This window comes from Helianthus annuus, chromosome 9 (assembly GCF_002127325.2).
Source record: "Helianthus annuus cultivar XRQ/B chromosome 9, HanXRQr2.0-SUNRISE, whole genome shotgun sequence".
Lineage (NCBI taxonomy): Eukaryota > Viridiplantae > Streptophyta > Magnoliopsida > Asterales > Asteraceae > Helianthus > Helianthus annuus.
In genome coordinates, this window is record NC_035441.2 from 137,429,367 (window position 1) to 137,451,242 (window position 21,876).

At 38.1% G+C, this 21,876-nt stretch overlaps 2 protein-coding genes and 1 long non-coding RNA gene across 3 annotated transcripts; all 3 read left to right on the forward strand.

The window, feature by feature from the left end:
- The first annotated feature begins 855 nt into the window (after positions 1-855).
- On the forward strand, positions 856-1,466 carry LOC110876445. The gene is made up of 2 exons (XM_022124620.1): positions 856-1,333; positions 1,408-1,466. Exons 1-2 carry the CDS (start codon positions 856-858, stop codon positions 1,464-1,466), a joined length of 537 nt encoding a protein of 178 aa, XP_021980312.1.
- A 1,386-nt stretch (positions 1,467-2,852) lies between these two features.
- Positions 2,853-4,886, forward strand: LOC110878856 (salicylate carboxymethyltransferase). Its single transcript, XM_022127236.2, has 4 exons — positions 2,853-3,001; positions 3,244-3,657; positions 3,735-3,989; positions 4,410-4,886. Exons 1-4 carry the CDS (start codon positions 2,927-2,929, stop codon positions 4,767-4,769), a joined length of 1,104 nt encoding a protein of 367 aa, XP_021982928.1. The 5' UTR covers positions 2,853-2,926; the 3' UTR covers positions 4,770-4,886.
- A 2,411-nt stretch (positions 4,887-7,297) lies between these two features.
- Positions 7,298-8,297, forward strand: LOC110874722. Its single transcript, XR_002556166.2, has 4 exons — positions 7,298-7,413; positions 7,515-7,735; positions 7,858-7,950; positions 8,239-8,297. It is a non-coding gene; the product is annotated as an uncharacterized LOC110874722 (long non-coding RNA).
- The last annotated feature ends 13,579 nt before the right edge of the window (positions 8,298-21,876 follow it).

Below are 21,876 nucleotides of genomic sequence, written 5' to 3' on the forward strand. Positions count from 1 at the left end.
ACGCCACAACCTACGTCCCATACACACCAGTCTTAAGGGGGTAGCGCCTCCCCCTTTGGACTTGGTGTTTAACGGTCACACGGTGATGTTTAGCGCCTGCAAATGCTGAGGTGACATGGGGCGTTAGCCCACAATGAAGAGCTTTGTGATCCATTATAGTGATCATAGATAGAATCGTCTATCGATAAAAGTTTCATTCTAAAGTAATTTTTCTATTAGTTTTTTTGATAATTAATGAAGACATTCGTGACTTCCTTGGATCTGTTCGACTGTTTTTAACATCAAAATTTAAATGTGTAATTTATCGTCATGGTACTTTTTTTTTATTTAAATTCATAGCATCTGTTTTTATAATTATATTCATTTTAAGCGTACAAAGGTGACCAAAATAACTTAGATATTTTATTTTACTAGTTTGTTGGAGTGATGGTACGTGATCAACATAAAACATATGGATATAGAGTACTATATATGGAAAAAATAATAGAATTCTGAATCATTTGACACCACACATTAACACCGTCTGTAGTGGGGTGTTTTGTAAAAAAAAAAAAAATTCAAAAAAAAAAAAAAGCTGAAACACGCCCCGATCCCATTACATGCCGGCGTTTTCGGGCTTTTTTTTTTTTTGAAAAAAATTCGATTGGCGTTCTTTGAAACACGCTGCGAGGATTTTGACCAACCAATCACAAACTAGCAACGGCTAGTTATTTAACGGCTACTTTATTTTTTTATTTTTTTTAAACCTTTTACCTATATATAAACTACTTCAAATTTAACCAAAACTCTCTCAAAAACTCTCTCAAAAACACAACCATTTTATAAAAATTGATGGATTCCCCTAGTTCTTCATCCATGGTAAATTTTTACTACAAAGAGTTTTTTGCGGATGGCGATGATTCCACCGATGAGGAGGTCGAGCAAGAGGCGGTTACGGGTGCTTGTCAACTAGCGGTGAGATATGTGAAGCATTGTCACCACCCCGAACCAGAAAAAAATAAAAGAGGTTATATTGAACGAGACCGACGAGCGGCACACGATCGTTTGATGAAAGATTATTTTGATGAGGCGCCGACATTTTCGAACCAGATGTTTAGGCGTCGTTTCCGAATGAGTAAGCTGTTGTTTCTACGCATAGTCGACGACTTGGAAGCCAACTACGATTATTTTAAGCAAAAAGCGGATGCGAGAGGGGCACTTGGATTTACCGGTATCCAAAAGTGTACGTCGGCGCTACGAATCCTTGCTTATGGAAACACAACCAACATCAACGACGAGTATCTAAAAATGGGCGAGAAAACAACGCGACACACCTTGGAGCATTTTTGTCGCGGTACAATTCCTATACTTTACTATAATGTTTACAATTTTTTTTGAAGCTTATGTTTGTGTATGTTTTTTATAAAGGTATTATTGATTTGTATGGTGCGCGTTATCTTAGAACGCCCACATGGGACGACCTTTGAAAAGATCTACGAGGTACGTTCGGCGGAGCATGGTTTGCCTGGTATGATCGGGAGCTTGGATTGCATGCATTGGCGTTGGGATAACTGCTCGACCGCATGGCGAGGCCAACACACACGGGGTGACCAAAAAGGACCCACTGTTATTCTTCAGGCGGTTGCTTCACAGGACCTTTGAGTTTGGTCGGCTTACTTTGGCGTGGTCGGGTCATGCAATGATATAAATGTTTTTGAACAATCTCCGTTGTTAAAGGAGTGGATTTCTGGCAAAGCTCCAAAAGCGTCGTTTTACGCAAATGGAAACTACTACCCTCATGGATATAATTTGTGCGACGGAATTTATCCTAGGTATTCGATTTTTGTGAAGACGTTTAGTGATCCTATTGATGAAAAAAGAGCATACTTTAAAAAGGTTCAAGAGTCTTCACGAAAAGACATTGAGAGATGCTTTGGGTTCTTAAACAACGCTGGCAATATTTGAGAAATCCTTGTCGTGCATGGACCAAGCAAAAAATGAGAGATGCTATGTACGCTTGTATAATCATGCACAACATGATTTTGGAAGACGAAGAAAAGGCGATATGCCAGAATTATGTGCCAGAAGCCGTTCAAGAGGAGCATCCACAGGCGTCAATGCACGAAAGAGTGAATAATGCGCGAGAGTTGCGTTACGAACCGTACCATTCCGCGTTAACGGTTGATTTGGTACAACACGCATGGTCGGTTCGGTATGTACCACCTGAGGGTGAAGAAGAAACAGAGGACGAGGAAGACGAAGTTGGCGAGGGTGAAGAAAGCGAAGACGAAAACTAATGTATTTTTTTTAGTTTAGTCGGATTTTATTTATTTTTATTTCTAGTATTGTATTTTTTTTAATTTAATGAAGTATTTTAAGTTTTTAATTAAAAAAATAATTGTTTAATGATTGGAAGGGGCGTTATTGGGCATTATTCCCACTACGCCACTTTTGCAATAACCCCCAATAATACCCCCATGCTGACTGGACTGCCACGTGGCGCAAAACGCCCAAAAATGAGAGCATTATTGCTCAAACCACTACACATTGACATAAAAGGTTATGACCACACCTATGGACTAAGAATATAAGTACTATATATGGGAAAAATAATTGAATTTTGAATCATTTGACACCACACATTAAACATGTAACGAAAATATAGTAAACAAAAAAAAAAAACAATACTCTCAACAACTATCATAAATATGAAAAGAATCTTGCAAGTAGTAAAAAAAAAACAACACTCTCAACAACTATCATGAATATGAAAAGAATCTTGCAAATTGATTATGATTATGAAATTCTTATAATACAAGATAGATTGAAGAAAATATAAAAAATTATAATATGGAGCTCATCATCAATATGTGTCTATAAATAGAAGGCTCTCAAACTCAACAAGCGTATTCGAAGTGTGTCATAGTGTAGTGTGTGAGAGAGAGATATGGACGTCGCTCAGGTGCTTCATATGAATGGTGGTGATGGAGACTATAGCTATTCAAATAATTCTCTTCTACAGGTACCTTGCATCTTATACGCATATAACCTCATATAGATATATACACTCATATATATGTAGAAACATATATGTATATTATTCAGTGCTTATTAAACTCATGATTCGTCTTGCATGTTCTTGAAAGGCGGCTATTAAAAAACACACTAAATGTACATAACCACATATAAATAAGCATATGCATATACATGTATTATTGGTTTATAAAGAATCTGATTCAATTTTTTTTGTTTATATTTCGGCAGAGAAAGGTTATATCAATGACAAAACCTATAATCGATGAAGCTTTGGCCAATCTCTATTCTGCTATGAACTTCCCCAAAACCCTTATCATGGCCGATCTTGGATGTTCATCTGGACCGAACACATTACTAGTGGCATCGGAGCTCGTCAAGTCAGTTGACAAGATCCGACAGAAATTTGGTAACGATGAATCACCCGAAATACAGATATATTTGAACGACCTTCCACATAATGATTTCAACACCATTTTTCTCTCCATGTCAAAATTTCAAAAGAACCTTACAAACCAAATGGTGTCCAACTCTTCTTCACCGTGTTACATTTCCGGTGTTCCTGGATCATTCTATACTAGGCTTTTTCTCAGCAAAAGCATTCATTTTGTCTACTCTTCCTATAGTCTCATGTGGCTCTCCCGGGTAAATTTTTCGCTCTCACTCTCTCTATATATAATGTGTGTGTTAACTTATGTTTCAATAAAATTTTAATTGAACAGGTTCCTAAAATGATCAATACAAACAAAAATAACATATACTTGTCAACAACAAGCCCCCCATGCGTAATAAAAGCATACCGTGAGCAATTTCAAAGCGATTTTTTGACATTTCTCAAGTATCGTGCAGAGGAGATGGTTAGTGGAGGGCGTATGGTTTTGACAATACTAGGGAGGCAAAGCGATGATCCTTGTAGCAAAGAATGTTGTTACGTATGGGACCTATTAGCCACATCCCTAAAGGATATGGTTGCCGAGGTACATTCTTTCATCCTTTGGAAAATAAATAATTCTATTTTAAATTCATTACTACAGTAACAATTTGTATCGCTATGTTATCAAGACATTAAATAATGATGGAAGAATTCATCCCAACATTGCAGGGATGATTATTAATAATACTCCAAGGAGAATGAACAAGAGGAGAGTTGTATATAATCTGAGATTTCTGAAAAACTATCTTCCTCATATCTCATATCCTCTAAGTACATACTCTAGATATTACAGCCATCCAACTACAATTTATTTCAAAATAATGCCCTAGCTTTTCATTTATATAGTAAAGCCCTGAAATATCAACAAACTAACATATGTAATCAAAGATTGTGTAGGAGTTAACCAATAATCTTAATTAAATACATTTGAAGTTTATCTAAACTCTAAAGCTCTTGAAAGCAGGGACTTATAGAAGAAGAGAAACTAGATTCATTTAACATTCCACAATACACACCGAATCCTAAAGAAGTGAGTAATGAAGTCGAGAAAGAAGGGTCGTTTGTGATTGATTGCCTTGAGGTTTCTGAAGTAAATTGGGATGCTTGCACAGACAACAATCTAAATTTATCCAAAGAGGACGTGCAAGGATACAATATGGGAAAATGTATGAGAGCTGTTGCAGAGCCTTTGGTCTTGAGTCACTTTGGCGATTCGATAATTGAGGAGGTGTTTAAGAGGTACACAGATAATATCAAGATTAGCATGTCCGGTGAGAAGACCAAGCTCGTTAATGTCACTGTGTCCATGACCCGAATAGGATGATCTTTTTATGATTTCAGCATCTAGGATTAAGAAAGTGTTATTTGGATTGCTTTGTTATGAAAAATGTAATGCTTAATTTCCGTAAGTTTCAAATAAATTGTTTTATCGATCTTCTGGCTACTCTATACTGTCTTTAATTGCATAGTAAACTATCCAAAAATGTTAATTGGTGGCACAATGGATTAAAACTTACCAACCAAAGGTAACTACAATATGTGTGTTTTCATAGTAAACTATCTAAAATGTGACTTTTTTACGTAGTTATGGTGGGCTAATAAAAACAAGTAACTCGTACTTCAATACCTCAGATAGTATAGATAAGTAGGGTTGTATCTACAGAGAATTTGTGGTCAGTGTTCAACAATTCAACATATTAATTAACTATTCGACTAAGTTGGGGGTTTGTTTGATTGATTGAAAGAGTTTGAAAGTTGATTTAGAAAATGTACCATATTAATAGAAAAGTGACCCGCACTCGGAATCCCGATTGTAAGTTTAACGCAAAATTTAGTTTCACCGATCTAAACACCACGTATATATGGCAACGGAATTAATGAACTTCAATAATAATTAAGGACAATTTTTAATAACAACAATACAACCTAATGATCCATTAAGATATACCAACTATCCGCCGAATTACAACCTACTAACGATGCAAGAAAACCATCAATACGTTTGATAAAAGACATATAATTCAAATGTAAATAACGTTTATCAAATCCAACACGAGTGGTCAAGATGTATCAGTTACAATAATTACAAAAACATAGTAATTGTGCAAACCCTGACAATCGTTCATCCGAGGGAAGTCACAAGGATTTTAGCCGCGCATGGTAGTCATCACAGCTTCATATCGTATATCGGCACGAGAAAACAAGAAGGAATCGGACGATTTTGGTGAAAAATACCCGAAAGTTACCTTTTCATAGTTGGATTCGTAAGCACAGGATAACAGTTGAATCCCTTAGTCGACACACTTAATTAGGTAAAAATCACAAACTTCCGCGTCGGACCTCCCCGCGATATGCGGGGAGGTCCTCTTCACCCGTCGCGTGGCGCAACGCGAATCACTTTGAATTTTTGACTTTAGGTCGCCATTGCGACACGCGACAGCTCTCATGTGCTCCCCCGCGTGGCGCGGGTGAGGCTCCTTTTCAAAACTATGTTTTCGGTTGCTCATTCTACCTACGCACTCCAAATTTCTTCGTGTATACTCATTTTCAATCATTTAGCACCCATCAAGCCTATAAAAAATATGTATCGTTGAATAAATATAATTTTATTTATCAAATAATAAAAAAATTGTATCTTTAAAAACTTTATGTATTACACGGGTTGAATAAATGTAATTTGGTATACTAAATAATAAAAAAAAGATATATATTTAAAAAACCTCGTCTATTGTACAGGTTGAGTAAATCTAATTTTATATACCAAATAATAAAAAAATATATTTTTAATAACTCCGTATATTGTATGTCTCGAATAAATGTAATTTTCTGTAGTAACAATTTTGATAATTCGATTTATAGATTATGTAATAAAATCGATATAATAAGCTTTTTAATAATAATAATAATAAAAATAAATAATATATTAATACAAAGTTTGGTTTTCGTGATAAATAATTAGTTTTATTTAAAATTATCTTAAATTAATAATTTAAGATAATATTTTATTAGAAAGATAGGAAGATCTAATTCGAAATTTAAAGTAAGATAAGATTTAATATTAGATTATTATTTATTTATTTAATATAAGATAAATATTAAAGAAAGACAGAAAATAAAAAAAAATAGATGTCTCAAGTAAATAACAAATGTCATGCATTAATTTATTTTATCTATACTACTTTAATAAGGATATAGGAAGGACAGAATGGTAATTCAGCAATGTGTTGAAAACACCCTCAATGCACAATGTACAAGTCTTAAGGCACCAAGAAACACAAATAAATTACCCTTCTACTGGTTCATCTTCAGCCGTCCATTTCTCTCAATTTTCACACGGATCGCGATCTCAGCCGTCCACTACACCTCACACGGATCAACAATTCCTTTCTCTCTCATTCCTCACACATCTCACAAAACCATCAGATCTTCTCTCTCTCCTCTCTCTCTCTCTCTCTCGGCGACTCAAGAAACCCATGCCAGATCTATCACCAGATCCGTTTCATGAGCAGATCTTTGAGGATTCCACCGCCTATTCCCCTCCGCCTTGTTACGCTGGTTCAATCGCGGCTTCTCCTTCATTCCAGGTTTGTCTTTTATTCAGGAATCGTCATTCTCTAAGAATCGAAAGCTTTGATCTTGATTTTGTTTTTAGGGCTTTGCTGATTTCAGGCAATCTAGGGTTTTGTAAGTGGAGATTCTGGCGATGTAGGGCTTAAACAAGCTAGGGTTTTGGTAAGAACTGATACCTGTAGAATCATTTCTTTCTTCTGATTTAATGAATATATCTGGCTCTAATATGGCAAGTTATGATTATGATGTTTGACGGTAGTTTCTATATGTTTTTCAGATGTCGAAGGCACCAAGGGATCCACAGATTTGAACAAGGGATCCACAGATTTGCTGGAGAATGGCCGGAATCAGGTGACTGTCTGTCCATGAATCTCTCTGGAATCATGTTTCAGATGAAGGTAAACACACAAATCGCTCTTTAAGACGACGTTTTGCTTCCATATTAATTACGTTGTCCTTTGCACAACTTGAATTACTATTAATTACATTGTCCTTGCAGGAGTCTTTGCAAGGAGAGGGTATAATATCGAGTCACTTGCTGTTGGTCAAAGTTGTATCACAACAGAGACGAGTTCATCCACCGAATATGTATTTTTTGTATTCATATCTGTCGTGTGGCCAACAGGGTTCTACTATTGCTGGCTATGTCATCTAGAAATGAACCTGCTATGTCATCTAGAAATGAACCTGCTATGTCAGCGAAGATTCTTAATAAAGCTGGTTAGTTATTTGGTCTATGTCGATAAATTGTGAATTAACTTGGCCTAATTTTTTTCACTTCAATATCAGTTAAAGTTTAAAGGTGGAATATTTAACCCATCAAGTATAAATGGTTATTTCAGGTTGGATGTTATCGGACCAGACTGGTAGAGTAAAGAGCTTTAAACTAAGGGCTGGTCGAATTTGTGTGCATGTTGGCATGCTTTTAGCAACCTGTAAGTTAGTTGGTTGTATTTGTTTGCTCATTCTCATCACCAATTGCCTTATAACATGTAGAGGCAAGCTTGCACCCCCGGGCACCAACTATCCTTCGCTCCTGGCTCGAAGTTAAACTGGTCGGCTTGCCTCGGCTTGAAAGCTCTTAACAAGTTGTTCGAGCTCGAGCGACATCGCTCATATTTTTTTGAAAAAAAGTTTTGTGTTTCTGTACACATGAATAGTATAACAACAAAATTATAATATTTCTTGCTCATATGGATAGATATGATAACTAAAATACGCAGGTGGAGAGGATTTAGGACTGTGTTGGCTTGTTCGGGTCTTGGTGAAAGCTTGGTCAACATGAAGAGCGCGGCGGGTCAAATAAGGGTCAACCGAGTCAAGTCAGTCAAAGCTGGTCAACAAGGTCAGACTGAAACTCGAGTGTCACAGGGTGGTCCGTCTTATGTGTGGGTATTTATTAGCATTATGCGTGACATACAGAAAGAGGACACCACCAAATATGCGTTGACTTTTGTTGGTGCAGTTGTCTGTCGACTACATCTTCGTTCGAGTCTTAGTATAGGATTGATTGTAAAATGTACGAAATATGAGAAATTATGAGAATTGTATAGGTTTAGATGGTTGGATCGCTCATATGGACCATTAGGGTTTGGACCGCTCAAACGGTCATATGCTGGACCTCTCGAACGGCAAGTAGACTGAACCGCTCGAGCAACATAATGTTGGACCGCTCATGTGTCAATAGCTATGGACCACTCGAGTGACAATTATACTGGACCGCTTATGTGTCATGTGTATGGATCGCTTATTGGGCCTGTCCAATAAGCGGTTCCAGAACTCTATAAATACCCTAGGAGCGATCTCAGTTGTAACAGTTGGAGAAATCGTGCCGAAGTGCTGCCTGTGCGAGATTTGAAGTGTAATCAGTGTAAAATCAATAAAACAAGTAGTTAAAGTGATCTGCGTGCTATTTCTACCTTAGTTTCTTATTATTCCTCACCTGAAACCAAGGAGAAAGCCTCTGAACGACTCGTTCGGGTCAGCAAACGATCCTACAAGTGGTATCAGAGCTCAGGAGGAGGTTCTCTGCAGAAATTAGCCGGATTTCGTCACTTTTTCTTACTTCTACACCTTCTTTTCTTCGTTCAGAAAGATTTAACGGTCGGAATTGTCTCAAAATCTCAGGGATTGTGCGCAACTACACAGAGATAAACCCTATAAAGTTTCAGATCAAAATTCTAAGTTTAAGTGAGTCAAAATTGAAATTGAATGTGGACCGCTCGATCGAACAGCGTTTAAACCGCTCATTCGGACAGCTTTTGAATCGCTCGAACGGACAACTCTTGGTCCGCTCGAACGACTAGTCTGGACCGCTTATTCGAACTGCTTTGGACCGCTTATACGACTGATTGTGGATCGCTTATTTGAACCAGTTCTGGACCGCTTATTCGAACACTTATCTGAACCGCTTATTTGAATCTTTCTGGTCCGCTTTTATGTACAATTGCTGATTGGTCCGTTTTTCTGGCATCTGGATCGCTTATCAGTCAATAAACACGTGTCGGGTTTTAGTGAAAAATGGCAATGGTATTTGATGAACAGGAGAACTATTATTTCGAAAGATTTAATGACTGGCATCACGGATTTCTAGATGAGGGTTATAGAAAAGTGAGCAAAGATGGATGGGCAAAAAGGTTTAAATATTTTGTGTGTCTGAAAGATGAAACGTTGGATGATCTTAAAGATCGATATAGTGTTTTACTGAATTATTTGAAAGATCATGAGATATACCCGTCAAATGTTGAGAAATTGGAGAAATTTGCAGATGCATTACCGATTGAATGGGGTGAATGTTTGAAAAATTTAAGAGAGGACTCAAATTTTTCAAAACTACCTCTAAATCAATTCATCAGCAAACTTAAAGCTCATGAACTTGAAACCAGAAAGAAAAAGAAAGAAATGATCAAGGTCTTGGAGAATAATGTGCTAGATCTGAGTTCAGATGTGATTGAAGAGATGCACAAAAGGGTTGCTAAATGTGTCAGGGCAAAATATGTGCTGAAATACGATTTCAAACGAGGTTGTTATATTGATAATGACGGAAGTCCTCTTGATTTCGTTAAAATCTTTTGTGCAGGTACATACAAAACAGAGGAAGAGCAAGTTCCAAAGAATGAAGAATTTGTGAAGAATGAATCTTCAAGTTCTGAATCAGTTTGTACCAAATGTGACAACTTTAAGACTGACAATGACAAACTCTTGAAGGATGTGGAAAGTTTGACATTGGAAGTCAAGAAGTTGAAAGATGAGAAGCAAGCTGATGATAAACAGATTCTTATGATTCAGGAAATTTGTGAGAAACTGAAAGTTGAAAATGAAAAACTGTTGGGTAATTTGAACAGTTTGACATCAGAAAACAAGGTTTTGAAAGAGAAAGAAAAAGACTTTGAAAGCAAACAGAAATCTTCAGAAGATTTAGATTTCTGGATTAAGCTTGAAAACAAGAATCTGAAAGCGAATGAATCAAAATTTCAGGAACAGATAAAAGTTTTGATGAATGAAAAATCTGCTCTTGAAAATTTGAAGAATGATAATGAAAAAACAATCAAGTCTCATTTTGGGAGAATATCTCAGCTTGAAAGTGAAGCTGAGAATTCGAGGAACAAAATTGATGAACTTGAGAAGAAATTGATAGGTTTTGTGACTAAATCAGACAGTTTGAATTTTCCCTGTCCAAAACCAATCAATTCTGTTCCAATAAGTGACGATGTCACAAACTTTGACAAAGTCAAAGTTAAAGATTGTGGTGAAAAATCTGATGATAAAAAGGAAAAGTTTCAGAAAACTGTTCTGCAATCAACTGAAAAGGGTGAATGCTCGAAGCAAAAACCTTTGAAGAAGAAAGCGGAACAGAAACAAAAAATTAAAAATGAGAAATTTGTTCAAAAAGATAATAAACGCTCATCAGATCAATCATCCAATCAAAATGAAAAATTACAAAAATTGAAAAATGAAAACTCAAAAATTGTTGGTAATAAGTGGTGCAGGCCGAACCACAGTGCTCAAAAGCCATGTCCAGCAAACTTGAGGAAGGAATATCACCAAGCCAGACAATGCTATGATCTGAGCGTTTGGTGTGAAGGTGGTATATGGTACGATAACAGAGTGTGTTACAGCTGTGGATATCACGGACACATTGCTGTTAACTGCCAGTATTAGAGGTATGAGAACAGGAGGTGCTTTAACTGCAACATCAAAGGTCACATTGCCCGAGATTGCCCAAGGAGATCGCATGAAAGATTGAGGGATAATTCTCAGAAAGTGGCAAAGATTCCAGTCAAAGTCAAGCCCCAGGAACAGAAGGTTCTGAAACCTAAAGTTCAAGAACAGTCAATTCAGGAAAAGAAAGTGAAGCTTTCACAGGGGCAAAAAGACAGACTGAGGAAAAGAGAAAGAAAGCGAGAGAATATCTCGAGAAGATTTTGTCCTCGGGTTCACCGGACAGAAAGAATAAAAGTTCTGATGAATCGACTCCCTCAATTGCAAAGTCAGGTAAGACAGATTCATCAGATACAAATATGAGGACTAAAGAGGAAAAGAAGAAGAAGGTAACATTCTGTGGCGATGAATCTGTTTCTTCGGAAACAAAGGAGCCACATGTCGGCGATGAATCTGACTCATTAAAGTCAGACAAGCCACATTCAGGCAATGATTCTGGTTCGTCAAAGCCAGAGGAGCCATTGGTTGAGGTAAAATTGTCGAAAAAACCCAAGGCTGGTCGGGCTTGGGTGGATCTTTTTAAATGAAAAACCTGACTTGCCGGAGCTCCCAGGTTTGTAAGCGTGGAGCATGAATCGGCATCTTTTTAAATCTGTGTTTGAAGGTTTTGCAGGAATTGCCGGAGCTCCCAGGTTTGTAAGCGTGGAGCATGAATCGGAATCTTTTTAAATCTGTGTTTGAAGGTTTTGCAGGAATTGCCGGAGATCCCAAGATGGTATCGTGGATCATGAATCGGCATCTGTCTAAAATTCTAATCGGTAACGTCAATCAAACAAACGGTAAAAAGGTTTGTTTGTGTTTTTCTTACAAGAGGTATTAGACGAATTTATGTTTCGCAAGTGGTACAGAGGATTCTGGACTGCAAATGGTAAATCAAGGACATTAACTTGTACTTGGATTTTCCTACTTTTGTGTAGAAAACAAGATGATGAAGTAACCCCGTACCTAAACTGTTTGGTAAACAAACTAAGTTTTCCGGAAAAAACCATTTTGATTAAAACAAACTTAAGTGTTTTGAGATCACAATGGGAAAATAGTTTGTTGTGAGGGGGAGTTCTGATTGTTTATGCCAAGTGGATGGAGAATTGAGGTGATTCTCATCATGTTGTCATATTTGTACAGTTTGTTTCAAATTTTCCCAGAAAATCAAAATTGAAACATATTTTGATTTTAGGGGGAGAAAAATTTAAAAAAAAATCAGAAAATTTGAAAATGTCAAAAACATTAAAAATTTAAAAATGAGTTTTGTTGTGAAAAAGAGGAAATGATTGTAAATCAGTGGACTATCACAGCACGCTAAAGAAATGTAATGTCAAATGTGATAAACGGTCTCACTGATGATGTGACGATAGGTTTTTGTACATTTAGTAGATTTATTCGGGATATAAACCTAAAATTTCAAACTTGTGAAATTCGTGGGGAACACTACTTGGATATATAGGTAACCCCTGAAATCTCGTTTGAAAGATCTCGTATTCTGATATACTAGGTGTTTATACTCTATGATGTCTGGGGTATTATTCCGGGACTTCTCCTGAACGGTAGTTCTGACCTAGTCCTTGGCTAATACTTTCCGCAAAATGCTTGAAACATAGCATAAAGCCCTCAGCTGATTAGACAATAAAATTGATAATCATCTGTTGTAGCTGAAAAGATCCTCTAAAGGGGACACACTGCTAAGTCGAAGCTGATATCTCTCTGCTGAACGGAAGTTCTGACCTGAGATCCCTCAGTTCTCGCATCTTTCCCTTAATTTATGTACAGACATCATTGTAGTGTTCATACCTGTAAGACTGAATATTGGGATTCTGTATACGGGAGTATATTCAAGAGGTGGGACACATGAATCGAACTAAGTTCATAAAACACCTAAATAGTATCCTGAATAGATTGAAAATTGTATGAAAATTTAAGAGGACAATTATATCGTCAATCTACGTGAATCGTTTAGAACTTAAAACGATTAGAAGCTTAACGGTGCTTGTGATGCGTCTCAAAAACTGATATGATTCTCTTGCACAAACTCACAAAAATATGTTTGTTCTGCATTTAAATTTCTGTCTTTGCATTTACGTTTCATATTTTGAAAAATCTAAAAAGATTTTCGACAACTGATGGTGAAGAGCTGATTTTCAAAATCTCAAAGTCTAAACATGATGGACAGACAGGTTGGTTAAGTGGTTTGAAATGTTTAAAATGATTCATTAGGTTGAATCAGAAATTGGAATGTTTCAAATTTGTGATAAGTGTATAATTGTAAATGTTCTCAAATGTTAGTTGATTCATTAAGTTGAATCACATTTTTATTTGTTTGTAATAGAGTGTTTAAGATGTATGCAGATGATGAGATGAACAAAGAAAAGCCAGGAGATGATTTCTATGGTGGTAACAAATCCCAGACGACTATCCTAGCAGGATGATAGGGGGAGTCTGACGAAAGTTATAGCCAAAGAAAGAAAGATCCATGCAGATTTCTTGAAGAAGACCGAACAATATCCGAGAATGTCATGTTGAAGACTCTCACTGAAGATTTCGTCAACATTCAAGGGGGAGTCTGTTGGTGCAGTTGTCTGTCGACTACATCTTCGTTCGAGTCTTAGTATAGGATTGATTGTAAAATGTACGAAATATGAGAAATTGTGAGAATTGTATAGGTTTAGATGGTTGGATCGCTCATATGGACCATTAGGGTTTGGACCGCTCGAACGGTCATATGCTGGACCGCTCGAACGGCAAGTAGACTGAACCGCTCGAGCAACATAATGTTGGACCGCTCATGTGTCAATAGCTATGGACCGCTCGAGTGACAATTATACTGGACCGCTTATGTGTCATGTGTATGGATCGCTTATTGGGCTTGTCCAATAAGCGGTTCCAGAACTCTATAAATACCCTAGGAGCGATCTCAGTTGTAACAGTTGGAGAAATCGTGTCGAAGTGCTGCCGGTGCGAGATTTGAAGTGTAATCAGTGTAAAATCAATAAAACAAGTAGTTAAAGTGATCTGCGTGCTATTTCTACCTTAGTTTCTTATTATTCCGCACCTGAAACCAAGGAGAAAGCCTCTGAACGACTCGTTCGGGTCAGCAAACGATCCTACAACTTTTGATAAAATGCTTACAGGTAACTAGCCAAACTAATCACACTTGCTCTTTGATTTCCTATTGGTGCCCTATCATCATCCTTAATCTTATTAAGGATGTAATCTTAACTTAAGTTAATGTACCTTTCTTGAGGTTACAATTATATATGATTCACAAGCTGAAGTAACTTAAGCCTTTTGCCCTTCATATTGTTATGAAAAGGTATCTGGTTCATTCAAGAGAAGGGCTTTGATATACTTTAGTAGCGAGGTACCTAAAAATCCATGCCCATGATTCATTAGTAGGGGCATTCAATGTCTTGTTCGGCCAGAAGTGATATGGCCTAAATGGGCTGAATCTATATGGACACGTAAATTACAGGATTTATGTTGGGTTGTTTTATATCTATGAATCAAACAAGTGATATGGGTTTAAAGTTACTAAAAGTGAAATGGGTTTATATTTTAATTTTGACTTTAACACATACATGGCTTTATTCGACTTCTCTATGATTTGTACTTTCTTAAGGTTTTGCAGGTCTTTTATTTTATCTACATATAACTGGCGTTATGGACATGCTATAAAAGCTGTAACTGGACGACCTAGACCGGATTTCTCTTGGCATTGCTTTCGTGATGCAATTGATGTATATGAAGCTCAATTAAATTTTTTAAAGTAAAAAAATTATAGTTAATTTGTTGGAACCTGAAGGTTTATTCATGTAGGTTAACAATATTAGGGATTGATTATGTAATTAGTTATCTATGTTTTGGGTTAAACATTGTGGGTTGGGCTAGAATAGGTGTCGCATGGGCCTAAGGGTGTTTTCGGTCCTAATGTGTTTTGTATATAAACACCCCTAATCACTTGATTAGGGGTTGTTGTTAGCGAGTAGAAGGCAGGCGACACAAGGTTTTGGAACCGAGTTCCATCCGAGATTTGTATCAGTCATCGTTCATCGTGAATGCAAGTTTCGGTTTGATTCTTATTTATTGTTTGTTATTTGATCTTAATATTAGTTCTTGAATCACCTTGTGTTTGATTTCCGCGCTCTCACAAGGTTTAGATTGATATCATTGAGATCCTCACGGGTTTTACAATTGGTATCAGAGCCATTGAAGCCATTCAAGGGCTCGGTTTTGATATCAATCGGATTCAAGAAATTGCATATATTACTGATCCGGTTTGTTGAGTGTGTTTGCAGATTTTTTGTTGACTGTTCTTGACAAATTCATTGGAAAAATCACTGATTTTGGTTTGTTGATTTCAGTATTGGTGTTTGCTGATTTTTCGGGAATTCGGTGCAACAGATTCAAAGATTACAATATCTTTGAATTTTGGAAATTGCTGAAAAGTCGGGATTGCGAGTAAACAGTTCTTATCACTTATTGTTTTGCAGGTTACGACTCGCAATCACCCAGTTGCGGCTCATCACGTTTCAGTTACGACTCGCAACCTCTGCTGGTTTCGGTTCATACTGCCTCGGTTACGACTCGCAACCAAAGGATTGGTCTTCACTCGCAACCGTGGTTTCGGCTCATTCGGTTTTGTTACGACTCGCAACCATTCAGTTACGACTCGCAACCACAGAAATCTTGACTCGCAACTTACGTTGTTACGACTCGCAATCACTGAAGTTTCGACTCGCAACCTTGTCAGTTTCGACTAGCAACCATCAGAAAGATTGACTCGCAACCCCGTTTCGACTCGCAACGACATTGTGTGACGGAAATTTGGACTGTTGATTTTGGACTTAATAAAATTAATTAATTAATTGATTAATTAACCATGTCAACCAACAACAGTGAATTGTCTGCCCTAACTCAACAACAAGAACTGGATTCAAAGTTAGGAACCACAACACGTATTCCGAGATTAACTGATGCCAATGACTTTCCCGAGTGGAAATGGCGCTTTGAACAGCATCTGAAAGTTAAAGATTACAAGCTATGGCGCAGCATCTTGAGAGGACCTAGGGAGATTATGATGGAAAGCCCTACAGAACCTGATGTTAAAATCAAGAAGCCTCGAGATCAATACACTGAAGATGATTTGCTCATTGTTGAAGAAGATGATAGAGCTCTTTCCTATCTGACCATGGGTTTGGGTCCTAATATCGCTATGGGCTTTCGCACCTGCAAATCTGCCAAGGAACTGTGGGATTCTCTGGTAGAAGTGTATGAAGGTAACGAAGATATGAAAGAAAGTCGAAGGAACTTGCTGCAACAAAATTTCAACAATTTCAACCATATTTATGGTGAAACAGTAGATAATCAGATCCAAAGGTTTGTCAAGCTGGTGACTCAAATGCAAATGGAAGAAATTCATACCACAAACGCCTCCACCAACAGACAACTTCTCAATGCTTTGCCCAAGAGTTGGGATCATCATGTTGCTATGATCAAGAAGACCAAAGATCTTGCAAGATGCACCCTGTCTGAGATGATCTCGCATATCAAAGCTTGTGAATTGGATGACAAGCAGAGAGAGACTAACTACAAGAACAGCATGCTGGCTGCCGGTTTCTCAATAGCTCCAACCACATCCAGTGACAGTAACACAGCTCTTCTGTCTCAAGGAGGATTCCAAATGTTTCGCAATGCTACAGCTGCTAAACCTGCTCCCACTTCAGCAAACGTCTACAACTCAGGGTCCTCTACTCAAGCTTCCCCTACAAGTGCTGGAAAGGCATCTGCTGCACCTTCTGCCTCTGTGGCGAGCAATGAAATGGTTGCCTTCTTCTCGAAACAGTCAAAAGAAAATCTTGAAATTGCAGCCTCAGTCATAAATTGCTTGAATGCCTTTACTTCGGGAAACCTTGGTCCTCCTAAGTTTTCCATGGATGATTTGGATCAAATTCTTCCAGAAGATGTGGAAGAAATGGATATCACGTGGCAGATGGCTATGGCGGCTTTTAGAGCTAAAAACTTTGTGAGGAAAACAGGGAAAAACAAATGGCAGAATCTTACGTTCTCGGGCCCCGCAAAGATGCCATTTGAGTTTCGTTGCTATAATTGTCATGAACAGGGTCATTTAGCTAGAAATTGCACGAAACCCAAGGTGAATGGTGAACAAACTCCAGCTCAGCCTGCTGCTCCTGTTACGCCCAATCGAGAAAGAGCTCTTGTGACTACAACTGGTGTGCCTGCTGATAATGTCAACAGTGGAAGTCCACAACCTATGGGATTGGCCCAAGCTTTGGTGGTTCAGCCTGATTCGCCTTTTGACTGGAGTTCAGAGATAGAAAGATTAAACATCTCAGCTCCTGAAAATCAAGCCAACTCAAGCAATATCGCTTTCATGGCCAGCAACGATTCGGTGAATGATGATGTGAAGGTAGCACAGGAGGAGGAGTCGTCAGCTGAAAACTTCGCCTTCATGACTCAAATCCTGTCAGCACCTGTCAAAGGTCTCACTAAAGAAGAGGTAATTTCTGTTTTCTGCACTTCTGAATGTAGGGAACGAGTTGAGGCCTATAGAATCCATAACGCTGAGCTAATCGAAGACTATAATGAAATTAAACGCAAAAATTTCACTTTAACGAAAAATGAAAAACTTTTCAAAGAAAAAATCGAAGCTCAGCGTAAGGATATCGTCCAACTCAAAGACGATGTTAGTGTAGCCACGGCCCAACTCATCATAGTTAAAGAAAAACTGTGTGAGGTAACTAAGGAACTGGAGAATGTTAGGGATAAATATCAAATTAATCAGTTAAACATTAAAAAATTCGATTCCTCCAGTAAATTAGTTAAAAATCTCTGTGACCAACAATTGGCTTACTCTAAGAAGAAAGGGTCGGGATTGGGTTATAATCAGACTCCTCCTCCGTACAATAACAATTACACATATTTACCTATGACCGAGGAGGAGATGCTGAATGAAAGCAAAATGACATACGGACCCAAAAATAATAAGCCCTCAGTGAATGTTGAAGGTTCCAAAAATAGTAAGTCCTCAATTAATGGTAAACCTGCTGAAGAACAGGTAAAACCAGAAACGTGTTTTGTGTCAAAGGGTACTTTTGATCCTAACAGTTCTTCGTCATGTGCAGATAAAGTACCTGAAGTGATATGGGGAGATGTGTTTGGAAGAGAACAAGTTTTAGAATCTGATTCTTCTAAAACTTCTTTTGATAATACTAATTCTGGTTGTGTGTCTGGACAAGCGTTTTTGAACTCTTTTCATAGTTATGTTTCGTCTTCTTTTGGGCCTGATGTTTTGGGCAAAACAGTGAATGCTTGTGATGAACCTTTTAAAAATGCGTGTGATGATGAATGTTTTGCAACTGCTGAAAATTGTGATTCTAATGTTTCTGATTCTCAAGGTGAAAATAGTGTGACCAACGATGTTCCTCAGGACACTTTCAGTGAAACCACTGAAAATGCTTCACAAGAAAACCAATCACACACTGATTTTTCGTGTGAATCAAATTCAGTGGACATTTCTACTGATGAATCTGATGGAACTTCTTTGGATGGCAACGATAGAAAGGAGTCATTATTTGTTGATGACGTCTCAGCCTCGATCGAGACTGAAACTCAAAATGATTTGCAAAACGAGAAAGAAGTTTTCTTAAATGAGAGTTTGAAAGAAAATACTTGTGAAGAAAATCATAAGTCAACATCTGAAACACCTAATCAAAATGATTTTCATGAAACAGTAAAAAATGAAAACTCTACTTTTTCAGATTCTCATGCTTGTGCCAGTGCTAGTTCTGACTCTCAGGTATATACAAGCTCAGGGAAGGCACAAGCAAGTCAATCAAAACAGAACAAGCAAGCTCCATCTTCAAGACCCAAAAGACCCGCAGCCACTGTGAATCATCAAAAATCTTCCACAGTGAAACGACAGATTTGTTTCAATTGTGGGATAGCCGGGCACATTGCCAGAAACTGTGTTTCTTTGTCTTCCTCTGTGCAGTCTAAAACTCAACACGCACAACATCAGAAAGTCAAACCAAATCGATTTGGTCCTTCTAAGTCAATGAAGACTGATAGGTCTAAGACAATGAAGAACGACCATCGTAGGGTCAGGCCTTCTGATCAAGATTGGAATGCAGCCAAACGTAGACATAAAAACCGGCAAAATCATTTTTCAGAAAACAGATTTAAGGCGTTTGGTAATTATGCTAACAACTAGTCTAAACAATATTGGAAACCTAAACCTAAAGCCGTGCATTCCAACTTGCCTCATACACTTCATAAAAATTTTGTCAATGCGAATTCATCAAAATTTTTAAATAAAGACAATTTAGTTTGGCAGAGGGTAACGTATTTCGATGCTAAAGAAAACCTAGATCCACTATGGGCTGGGTTCCTAAATCTAACTAATCCCGCTACTCGTGCAGGAACAGCTGTGGAGGGCTACCGTGCGCCTCTGGTACATGGATAGTGGCTGTTCCAGGCACATGACAGGAGACTTATCCCAACTTGTGAATGTCAAAGAATTTAATGGTGGATATGTCTCATTTGCGGGAGGTGAATCTGGCAGAATCACTTTGAAAGGAACTGTTCAAAACGGTGTTCTCAGCTTTGAAAATGTCAATTATGTTCCAGAACTGAAGCACAATCTGTTAAGTATTTCGCAGATTTGTGATAGAGGGAATTCAGTTCATTTTACGAAGAAAGGGTGTCATGTTCTTAAGCCTGGGATTGTTATTCCAGAAGACTGGTTCTTGATGACAGCTGAAAGAAAAGGAAATGCTTACGTCATTGATATGAACAAGAAACCGTGTGAAGAGATCACTTGTTTATTTTCGAAGATTTCAGAGCATGATGGTCTTTTGTGGCACCATCGACTTGGGCACGTGAATATGAAAAATCTGAATCGTCTAGCTAAAGGTCAATTAGTACGAGATCTTCCGATTAAGGATTTCATGTTGGTGGAAAAGTGTGTTGCTTGTGCGAAAGGAAAGGCTCATCGAAAACCTCACAAGACTAAACCAGTACCCTCGACAAAAGCTGTACTCGAACTACTTCACATGGACCTTTTTGGTCCAGTGAATGTGCTGAGTATCGGGAAGAAAGCTTATTGTCTGGTAATCGTCGATGATTACTCTCGCTACACTTGGGTGTATTTTCTCAGTCACAAAAACGAAACTGCTGGACTGGTGAAACAATTCATTACATTGGCTGAAAATCAAGCGAGTACTAAGGTGAAGGTTATTCGATCAGACAATGGGACAGAATTCAAGAATGTTGCTTTGGATACGTTCTGCATTGAAAAGGGAATTGATCGACAGTTCAGTGCGCCCCGCACTCCACAACAGAATGGAGTGGCTGAAAGAAGGAATCGTACTCTAATTGAGGCAGCACGTACCATGCTGGCTGATTCAAAGCTTCCTAGCTTCTTTTGGGCCGAAGCTGTTAGCACGGCTTGTTATATCCAGAATCATGCTTTAGTAAATAAACGTCACATGAAAACCCCTTATGAGATTCTGGAAGGACGTAAACCTTCGGTTTCACACTTTCGTATTTTTGGTTGTCCATGTGTATTATTACTAATGGACTCAAATGGAAAGTTTGAAGTCAAAGGTGACGAATGTTACTTTGTTGGATATGCTAAAGGCTCTGCTTATAGAGTATACAATAAAGTAACTAGAAAAGTTGTTGAGTCGTGCAACATCGAATGGCTTGAAGAGAATGCTACGGACGCTAGAGTCGGTCCAGATTGGTTATATGATTATTCTGCTCTGTTTAAATCATTTAACATTTTGTCAAGTGATGTTTCAGTTGCAGGTGAGTCAGTTCCCCAACAACCATTGTCATTTGAAGATACTGAGGACGAAGCACAGATGCAAGAAAATGTGAAGCATCATACTGTTGATCCACCGGGAATGGTGTTCACGCAACATCCTACACCGACACCGATGGTCAATCAATCCCCTGAAGGTGCATCAACCAGTGACTCTGCAATGTTTCCTGATCCAATTCCTGAGGATTGTACCGTCACTTCTCCTGTAGTTCACACTACAAGTGCACCTGATGAGGGGGAGTGTAGCAACACCACCACTGCAGAGGAGACTGTACCAGATTTGGCCATACCGACGAGCGTTCAACGCAATCACCCAATCGAAAATGTGATTGGTCCTGTAAATGCAGGAATTTTGACCAGGAGTCAATCAGGAACCATTAACACTTGCTTATATTCTAGTTATCTTTCTCAAATCGAACCTAAAACCATTGATATAGCTTTGCAGGAACCTGGCTGGGCAGATGCTATGCACGAAGAGCTGAACCAGTTTGAAAAACTTGGAGTATGGAAGCTTGTCAAGTTGCCAGCAGGAAAGCGTAAGCTTGGAACTAGATGGGTTTTTCGAAACAAGCAGGATTCTGCGGGTGTCATTGTTCGAAACAAAGCAAGGCTGGTGGTTCAGGGATTTAGACAAATCGAAGGTCTAGATTATGATGAAGTATATGCTCCGGTTGCGCGACTTGAAGCCATCCGGATCTTTTTGGCTTACGCGTCGTACATGGGATTCACTGTTTATCAGATGGATGTCAAGACCGCGTTTCTCTATGGAGATGTGAAAGAGGAAATTTTTGTCGAGCAACCGCCA